Raw genomic sequence first — 9,829 nt, 5'->3', positions numbered from 1 at the left:
GCTCCTCTTAAAGCATTTCTTTATCTGCCGGCATATGAGTGTGGTACGCAGCTTTAATGCTGCATATGGCTGCAAACTGAAGACTGTATCTGGGAATAATAATTTACATTTGAAATCAAATGCTTTAGGTTACTGTTGTTTTGATTTGGTGCCATAAGAATAAAATTGAATTGAGCTCGTATATTAACCAGGTGTCAACTATATTAATTCGTTTTTCAACTTAGATGAGTTGTGGCTGTAGGTGTTGTTGTTGAGCTGTGTTACGCTGTATATTATAGCTCTGTTACCTATGGAAATAGGAGTGGGATTTATTCAGTACTATTTGACATATGACGTTCTAAAGTGTCTTTGCACTGAGCCTGTAAGTTTAACAGGCTGACATCATGGAAAAATGTGGTCCTGGTGACAAAAACTAGCACAAACCTAGTTTTCAGTTTGTGATTGTAATAGCACTGTAACCACATAAGAGACCTACATCAAACTTCACAAGTGTACTGTTAAAATTGAAACAAAAGGCATGTCCGGTCACTTGGATGAGAGACATAGAGTAGTAGTGTTTCTACTGCTGCGTAATGCTACGTCCTGATGAACAGAATTTGGGAAGATTTAGAGGATCAGGCATTTGGTTGGCACTCAGCAGTAACATTTGTGTGATTGTGTGTGTGTTTGCAAAGAACACTACGATCTGCCACTCTTTTATTTAGTTAGCAATAGTTTTCACAATGATGCAGCAATTCTTGGTGACATAATAAAAAGTTGGGATTCAGATCAATGCAATCTCATTGTTACTATGACAGAAGGTACAAGCGCTGACAGTGAAAGCACCGTAGAACTGCTTTAACATGCAGTGATAAAAGTCAAACCAAATTTAGTACATACAGGTTCTTTTATTAAGTTTAAGTAACACACATCTCTGAATGTGTGTACATTTAGATTGCAAATATATTATATGTGAAAATCCATAAATGATGAAATTTAGTAAAAGAGCATGCAAACATCAACAGTTCAGAAACAAGAACAGTACAGGGAGTGAAGTAAGTGCAGTGATACTACAAACAAATACAATAAGACACGAATCACTTCAAAGAAATAAAATAAACAAATCAGTAATCCTCACTGTGGAAGGAGTTTAAATCTCTGTCCTTCATTCTCTACAGCCGGTTGAGCTGGTCTGAGCTCGTGTTGTAAATCGGGTTATTGTATTCACAGTCTAAAAAGGAAGAAACAGCAGTTCAGTATACAGTATTATTTGATTAGTAACATGCCCACAGATGAAGTCAACACTCACTGTCTTTGTTTTTCTTCCTCTCGCGGCCAACTGGAAAAGAAATGTGAGTTAATAAAGGAATCTGTGTTTTGTGCTTATTGTCAGACATTCTCCTCATTTATCATCAACTCAAACTACCTCTCTTTTGATTCTCCGCCTGCTTTGACGTGGCGTGTTGCTTGCGAAGATCGCGTTGGTTAACTGTGAAATAAAATGGATGAATCAAAATCGGACAGAACTGAACTCATAATAATAAAATCATTTAAATGTAAATATAATTAAAGATTACCGTAATAATGCCGGCTGAGACTTGCTTGCCGTAATCTGCTGAAAAGCTCTAATGGGGTAAGAGAAGACAGTTACTTCACACTGTTATTTAGAAGTCACCAGTAATGCAGTAAGTAAATTGACTTTTTCCAAGCACCTAAATGAAATCTCTGTCTGGTTCTCTGACTTTCCACCCTTTCAAAGTGAAACTGATCCACGTTTGGATAAATCCCACCACTGCTGTGACCGGGCTGTTGAGGCTGAATGCTGTCCAGATACTGCACAGCTCCACGTGAGTCATAGTGATTTCTGGGGGGTTCTGCACTTGCTGGCCGAAGGTTATCATTTTCTGTTGTTCAAAAAAAGATTTGTTTAAAATGTACTCATCATTATTTCTCAGGTGGGAGACAGTTACTTGATTGTATTTTAGCAAGTAAGGAGGGAAGAAAAGATGAGTAAACTCACCGTAGACAAGATTATTACCGTAGGCTCCTGCTGCCTGTTGTACACGCACATGTACACCCACTGGTACATTGATTGTTGGCATAGGTGGAGCACTGGCATCTGCAGTGGCACATTTGTCAGAGCAACTTAAGGGTCTATTCAGAGATTTTTGGGAAGACAGCTATTCCATGTCTTGGCAAATTTTTACAAATTTTGTCTGCTAAATATGAAGCCAGCAGGTAGTTACTGCAGGTTAGCATGTTAAACACTGAGCTGCATGTAGGAAACAACAAACCGGCCTGCGTCAGTTACCTTTTTCCAGTGAAACAGCAATGTTATTTTAGTATATATATTATATATACATATCTTTGTAATCCCAATTTAAATTCCCTTTTAGTTTTTTAGTGTTCGTAAAATATGGTAACAAGTGAAAAAAAAAATTACAAACAAAGGATGTAACACAGATATGAATGTATGGCATAGACTCTGTACCTGCAATGGTGGGAATCTCGGCACTGTCCTGTGTTTTGTTTTTACTGCAAACTGAAACAGAAGCAAACAGTGTATTACTAAACCACCCAGTTTCAGCTTTGTGTCTGACATGTCAGGTTCTCACCTATGCATTTCCAGTAGATGTAGAAGCTGACAACAACCATCAGAAGGAGTGCAGCCACACCAATACAGATGTAAATGACTGGCCACATGTCGGTGGTACGTGCACCTGCATGAAAAGTTGTGGTTTTACAAAATATGTGTCACAGGAAACAGTCGCTTAATCATTTGTCCCTTCTCGTGTAATCGGTCTTGAGGTTTGTGACCCTGGAAAGGAAGAAACTCTACAGGCTGCTGTTTAGTATTGAATATTTAACATAGCTTAAAATAAATCTCCACTTACGACTTTCCATGACTTGAACACACTGCCATCCACAGCGGTAACACCCTAGGTCAGATTTTTCAAGCTCATCAATTCTAATAGAGTAGTTCCCGTCGATTTGCTCGTTTGAAAAGACTTTGACCCGGCCATTTCTGGGGTCCAGGAACTTAACATGCCCTTGAGATGAAAGCTGGACCATCTCTGCCTGCATTGTGGCAGCGTGTTTCCATGTCACCCAATTGGAGCTGTTTGGTCGAAGGTTACATGGTAGGAGCACAGACGAGCCAAGTGAAACGGTCTTACTGATCTTCTCACAGAAGTTAACTGAATCCTCACAAGATTTTTCATCTTCAAGGAAAAAATGAAATATAATCAAGTTTAGTTAGTTCATATTCAAATGACCAAAAAGTCATCACAATAAATACAACTATATTATACAACCCTTACACATTGATTCAAACTGGCCTGTGGTACTACGTTAGTGTAAAAATTTATGATCTTTAGTAAAAATGTTAAAATGATTTAAGCAATTTTAAATGTTTCAACAGAGTAACCATATCTTATGCCAATGTACAGTTACACCAAAAGTAGTTAAAAACTGAAGCGGCAAAGGATCTGTTGATACAAAAACCACAAAGCCTGAAACAAAGTAATATAAAATCAATTATCATCATAATTTTGTGTGCTTGCTGTCTTCTCTGAAAGACCGATATTTGAAAAAAGCTTATATAGGGAATGAGAACAGACATTTTTTAATAGGTCTTACCACAGCAAAATAAAAATTTCAGTTAAAAGCGAACAATGTTTACGATGACGATAAGATTAGCTGAAGAGAGCTGACGACAAAAAAAAAATCTAAAAGCTTATAAATATTAAAGAAGATAATATTATATTATAAATATTATAGAATATTATAGAAGATATGTTATACTTGAACAACAATAAACAAACACATAAAAACAATATAGTGCATGAAGGGAAGGTTTTTTCTTATCTGATGGGTCATATGTTATATATTGGATAAAGATACTAGAAATGAAAAAAAAAAAACCCCAACTTGTTTAGTTTCTGCATACACACAAAAATTTAGGCTGACCACAAATAGTTGCACAAAACAATATTGATAAGGAAATGTGCCCACACTGACCAGTACGTTAGGTAAAATTCAGCCTTTCATTAATGCAAATATCACCCAGTGACATAACAGCAACTTCATGCATTTAGGCAAGCGGACATGATCAAAACAACCTCTTGATTTTCAAACCGAGTATCAAAATAGGGTAGAAAGGCAATGTAAGTGACTTTGAATGTGACATTGTTGTTGGTGTCAGAGGAGCTGTTCTGAGTATTTCAGAACAAAATGCTGATATATTGTGATTTTTCCACACAACCATTTCCTGTGGGCCACTTTGTCAGCTAAGAATGGGAAACTGAGGCCAAAAGTCACGCAGGGTCACCAAAATTGGACGAAAGCAATTTGAAAAAACGTTTCATAAATCTTGATATCAGCCACAACATTTGAGTGCTAGGGTCAGAATATGGCATAAATGCCTACCTGAGTATTGTTGCTGACCATATCCACAGTGTGCCTTTATGACCACTATGTACCATCATTTGATGGCTACTTCCAACAGAATCACTGTAGTCAAGTAGTCACCAGATCTTATTCTAGAGTATTTTTGGGATATGGTCGAACAGGAGATTCACATCATGGATGTGATGAATCTGCAGCAACTGTGTGATGCTATCATATCAATACGGACAGAAATATCTGGGATACTCTTACAGCAACGAGTTGAATCTGTGACACAAATCATTACAGTGGCTCTGAAGGCAAATCCCGGATTCAACGCAATATAAAAATAATATATCTAAAGAGGTGACCGGTGAGTGAAAATGCATTTCTCTGTATTAGACAACAAAATGTCAAAGTATATTTGACATTTTGACACAGTCAAAGTATATTTGACTGTCAAAGTATATTTGACAAATCAATACATTATTGATTTGAAAAGTGAGACATTAGGTGAGAAAATATTCTATCAAAAGGTAGCTATCACACCATGGATCATGATCCTGCTGAGAGAATAATTATTCTGTCTTTTAAGTTTGTCAGTCTTTTTATTTATCTGGTTATTTTTCAAATTCCCTCTGCCTACTTCAGAGCTCACACTTCCATCAATTAGTACAGATTCATTTAGATCACTGTCACCAAAAACGAGGCATAGATGGTTCCCCTCTGTGCTCTTTTGTGCAGTCTGGCTGGAGTTCATCATACAAACATTTTAATCACTACATGCCTGTAGGCTGAATTCACACCTTCACTCTTCCTAAATAAAGCGCATATAACACGCTTTGAGTGCTCCAGGAGAGTAGCAAAGCGCTACATAAGAATGAGTCCATTTACCATTTAAATCACTTGATTATTATATTTAATTAGAAACATCTTATTCTTACTTACTCTTGTTGTGTACATTCATGTCACACAAGTTTAGACATTTTTGAAAGTATACTGACTGTGAAGACCAGATTAAGATGAAGATAAAAACCAAATGAAGACCACAAAAAAGAGCATGAAGACTGACAGTGCTTCACTTTTTCACTGAACTTGTGTGATCTGTATATGGCATTCAACTAACCTTTCTCGCATCATTTACAGTTTATGTTTCCTTAATATTGACAAAATTATTTTATTAGAAAATATATTCAGTGATATGCCTTTTTCTATCAATATGAGTAAAATCGGAATGTTACAAAATCACTGTCTAAATACATTAAATTTTTCATTAACTTTTCATTAGCCGACTTCTGTCTATCTATCTATAGATTTTTTTTAAAAAACTTACCATTTGAAGACACACACATGAGGCACAGGGTAAAAAGGAGCGGCCACCTGGCAGCGTGCATCTTCCTCAGCATCTCGTACAATGTGAGCAGCACGATGCTATATTAATCTATTCATCATCACAGAAAGAAACCACAAGACCACGAGTTTCAGTTGTTTAAAACAATGGTTTGCCATATTTACCTTTATATGGGAGTTATATGTTTAGCACAAAAATCAGTGATCTTAACTGAATGCTAGTAATGCTACATTTTTAACTGACATGTGTAAATAATTACATTTCAAAGATTGATATTGTATTTCTAACTGAAAGCAGAAAGCACCTGCTGCGACATTCTGCTTTAGACCACTTCCTGTGGAAGCTTGCTGATATTTCCTGGGCAAGAGGCCCCCTTATGAAAGCCACGCATGAATACATAAAGTGATCATTAGCTACTATAATCAAAAGACAAGTAGTACATTTTACCCACATCAGTCACAATGGCTGTGTTGCTAGGCAAACTGCTGAAGTTTATTGTGGGTGTTGTAGCAAGTTGTTTAATAAAAATATCTCAACAACAAACTCCGCTAAAAATCAAAAGGCTTCAATACTTCAATACTATCCAGATTTCACCCATTTATTGAGACTAAATGTTAGTTTTTATCAAAAAAATATATTTCAAGAGTAAACTGAGCATCAAAATGTAAGTCTTAATGTGACAGTGTAATAACGTGACAGAATAATAGTTTGTTTGTTTACACTGTATCAAATGTGGTAATACTTTGTGTGGTTTTGTTACCTTGCAACTTGCGAATATATTAAAGGTCACATACTTCCACCACTCAAAACCATACCTCTGCAGTACTCAGTGATAGCGCATGGTTACTGTTGGGAAATTCTTTATACGAGTCAAGGTGTCACATCCTTTATTTAAGTTGAGTGTACAAGTACCCCATAAAAATCTCTACAATGCATGCTTGTAGGAAATGTTTACTGCTGTTTTTAAGACTCCGTGTTTCAGTTAATTTTGAGTATGTTCTATTTTTCTGTCAGCATGTGGTATCAACGATCAATCTCAGTGTTTACTTTGATTATATCACTGTTCTTTGCATTTTTTGCTGTTCCTGGCAGCTGTGTTACTATGTTTGCACTGAAATAAATAGTCGATGTGCAAAAGAGCAAAGCTTATGGTTATGGTAGTATGAAAAGTATCTTCCTTGGAAAGTTGGCTTACTGTCACGTTTAGAGTCTTTGATACCTCAGTGGTCCATGTGACTGACATGATATTACACCTTAGATGGTTCTGTGGAGTATTGTCCTGCCTTCTATTTCTCTGGTATACTTCTTCAATCTGGCCAAAGCTGTGAGTCTTTGCTTGGCAGTTTCCAAAGCTTCAGGTATGGACAGCTCGCCATACTTCTTAGGCACCTTCTTCATTACACCTTTCTGTAACTCCATTAGTTGGCTAACTTCCTCTAGTCTCCTTCTCCATGGAGGGTACTGCTCTTTGTGGCTTCTCTTTTTGTAGCCAAGCATCTCATATGTTGAGACCTGTGTGATTGCAGGGTCTTTACCATATGTCATATAACGTTCCTTGAGGCGACTGTTACTTAAAAACTATTACAATTAAAAAGGGAATTATGAAAACAACCAAAAAGTCAATGTGTTCTTTGTGTGAAAAACACATGAGTGAAAAAATTGGACAAAATCCATCAGTTTAAAAACAGAAATGAGTAATGTAAAAATATTAAAACAAGCAAACATTTTAATGAGACATCTGATTAAAGCTTCTTTCCTGATTGTGCTTCCTTGCTGCTTCATCTTAAGTTTTGTGTTTGGTTAGTCTTTTATCTTTTATCTGAGACAGTGCTGAGCAGCATCTCAGAGATACAGTTCAATTAAATTCAAATAAATTTTATTTATATAGCGCCAAATCACAACAAAAGTCACCTCAAGGTGCTTTATATTGTAAAGTGGACCGTACAATAATAGTAATCTATAATATAATATAGTGTGCAGTGTGGTGTGGTTTTGCCTCCTGCTGGCTGTTTACTGTAAAAGCTCAAATTCAAGCTTTTCATAAACAAGGTTCCTCTATGAATGCTGACATCTCTGAAGGGCTGCATGATGGAGAGCTCATTATGACTACAAAATGGAAAAATGGCAAAAATACAGTGGACATACAAACAAGCTGCAAATGAGTAGCAGTAATTAAAAAACATATGATATGTCAATTAAACAGGTGATGTGTAGGATAACCATGTTAAACTGTGCTATAGACTCTAACAGCTGCAATGACCTGTGGTAGCGCTCTTTCCTACACTGTGGGTGTAAAAGTCTCCTGCTGAACGAGCTGCTCAGTGCTCGTGCAGTCTTATAGAAGGGGTGGGAGGTGTTGTGCATGATAGATGTTAGCTTAGACAACATCCAGTCCTCCCAATTCTGCTCGATGTCCCCCTGTCATCGAGGGGGGGCCATCGCATCGATGCATTAAGGCCTTTAGTGCCTCTACCTGCATTTGTTGAGCTTCTCTCTCTTGGGTTTGAATTTGCTGATAATCCTCATCCGCCTGCATCCGCCTACTGCAAATCAGTAGCATTTGTTAGTAAGCACTCTTGATTCTCCCAGAAACATGGATGTGTAGTTTACATATTACTCATTAAACAATGACAACAAAAATGCAAATAGAACTGGTAAATGTTAACAATTAATAACACATCTAGACAGGCTCATCTGGTAACACAAGAACATTTAAATAAATTGCCTAGACTAGCATATGGATGATACCTACCACATGGAATGCAAAGATACAGTTAGCTTCCACAGTAACTCCCCTCGATACAAATTACAGGTCTTGCAGTCAACTAATAACCACAAAAGCCCTGGCCGGTAATAATCTTTTTATTATTCACAATTGCTTCATAAACGCACAGAAGGAAATGTCCAGCGCATTTAAGGCTTGGAATCACAAATTGTCTCCTGTGCACCTCCAGACTCACAGATTCTTCTCCTGGGCCATTCACACTGTTAATAACTTGATTAAGGCAGCAGCACCCAGGACAGAGGAGGTGAAGCCTAGACAAAACACAAGGCATTATTTCACAAAGAAAAAAACTAATATCCTCGTTAGGGGTGGAGCAGGTATTAACAAGGTTTAACTAATTAAGTGGTTGATTAATGTAAAAGAAAGTAGACGATTTACAATGCAGCTCTCTTTATCTCTCTTAAAGAAGAGATAATATAAATTCACATGAAATCACATTCAAACACATGTTTATTGTATTTCTACTCACATCCATAAACTAGAAAGTTTAGCATTGTCCTCACAGTCATCAATATTGGTTCTGGGATGGCTTTGATTGGAGCTGTAAGTGTCATTAATAAGTATAAATGTTCTTAAAAGATTGGAACAAGATTGTTGTCACAACACTGAATTAAATTCTGTTTACAGGAAACCTTCTTCTGTGACATTATCCTCTCCATTTTACAAAGAAAAAGAAATCTTACAGACAATAGAAGCACAAAAAATCTCAAAATTTGAGAAGCAACACACAAGTACATATACAGAGATATGTCTTTTTTGTATATGAAAAAACACCATGGTGCTTAACTACACTATTTATGTAGAGAGAGAAGAATGTGCAAGTATCATGCTTGTTGACATGAAGTGGAAGGGGTTACATGAATAGGATGTGGGACCTATGGAATCTGATGGGAAAACAACTAGTAGAAGGACCTGCTCTCACAGTTAGAGATTGATGAGGTACAACACGTATACTACGGCAAGAGGGAGCCAGGAAAAGGTCGGGGGAGATATCATCATCACCCCAACCCAAGATTGGGCACCAAGCCCCAAATACAATAGTAGAAGGGGTGTTAAGTGTGAGAGGAACTAACCTGAAAGATAGGATCATGGCGACGCTTGAAACCTGGACCCTCCGTAGCTGGTTAACAAGTTGGCATGAAGTGCCCTCTAAAGGTCTATTTAATGATGTGAATACAACACTGAACAATTCCTACTGCGACCATCACCAAGACTTATCAGCTGATCAACACTGCGGCAGCAGTGATTAATGAGATGCTGGCTAAAAAAAGAGAAGCCACAAAGAGCAGTACCCTCCATGGAGAAGGAGACTAGAGGAAGTTAGCCAA

The 9,829-nt window shown here is 37.2% G+C and overlaps 1 protein-coding gene across 1 annotated transcript; it reads right to left on the bottom strand.

The window, feature by feature from the left end:
* Window positions 1–974: 974 nt before the first annotated feature.
* Window positions 975–5,779, bottom strand: LOC102793703 (uncharacterized). Its single transcript, XM_006804681.3, has 10 exons — window positions 5,699–5,779; window positions 2,874–3,200; window positions 2,595–2,699; window positions 2,471–2,521; window positions 2,000–2,098; window positions 1,692–1,883; window positions 1,557–1,604; window positions 1,406–1,468; window positions 1,289–1,318; window positions 975–1,210 (listed from the first exon to the last, which is right to left on the bottom strand). Exons 1-10 carry the CDS (start codon window positions 5,769–5,771, stop codon window positions 1,152–1,154), a joined length of 1,047 nt encoding a protein of 348 aa, XP_006804744.3. The 5' UTR covers window positions 5,772–5,779; the 3' UTR covers window positions 975–1,151.
* Window positions 5,780–9,829: the final 4,050 nt, after the last annotated feature.

Source organism: Neolamprologus brichardi, chromosome 14 (genome assembly GCF_056152115.1).
Source record: "Neolamprologus brichardi isolate AB-2024 chromosome 14, ASM5615211v1, whole genome shotgun sequence".
NCBI classification, from domain to species: domain Eukaryota; kingdom Metazoa; phylum Chordata; class Actinopteri; order Cichliformes; family Cichlidae; genus Neolamprologus; species Neolamprologus brichardi.
Note: the sequence above shows the minus strand (reverse complement) of the source record. Positions and strands in the feature narration are given on the sequence as shown.

Bases quoted from the DNA above. Each gene is read 5' to 3' on its own strand.
- LOC102793703 (XM_006804681.3), bottom strand. From the start codon at position 5,771: ATGCTGAGGAAGATGCACGCTGCCAGGTGGCCGCTCCTTTTTACCCTG. The intron at 2,099-2,470 runs GTACAGAGTCTA...GTGCCACTGCAG, and splicing joins CGAGATTCCCACCATTGCAG to ATGCCAGTGCTCCACCTATG. The intron at 1,211-1,288 runs GTGAGTGTTGAC...CTTCCTTTTTAG, and splicing joins GAGGAAGAAAAACAAAGACA to ACTGTGAATACAATAACCCG.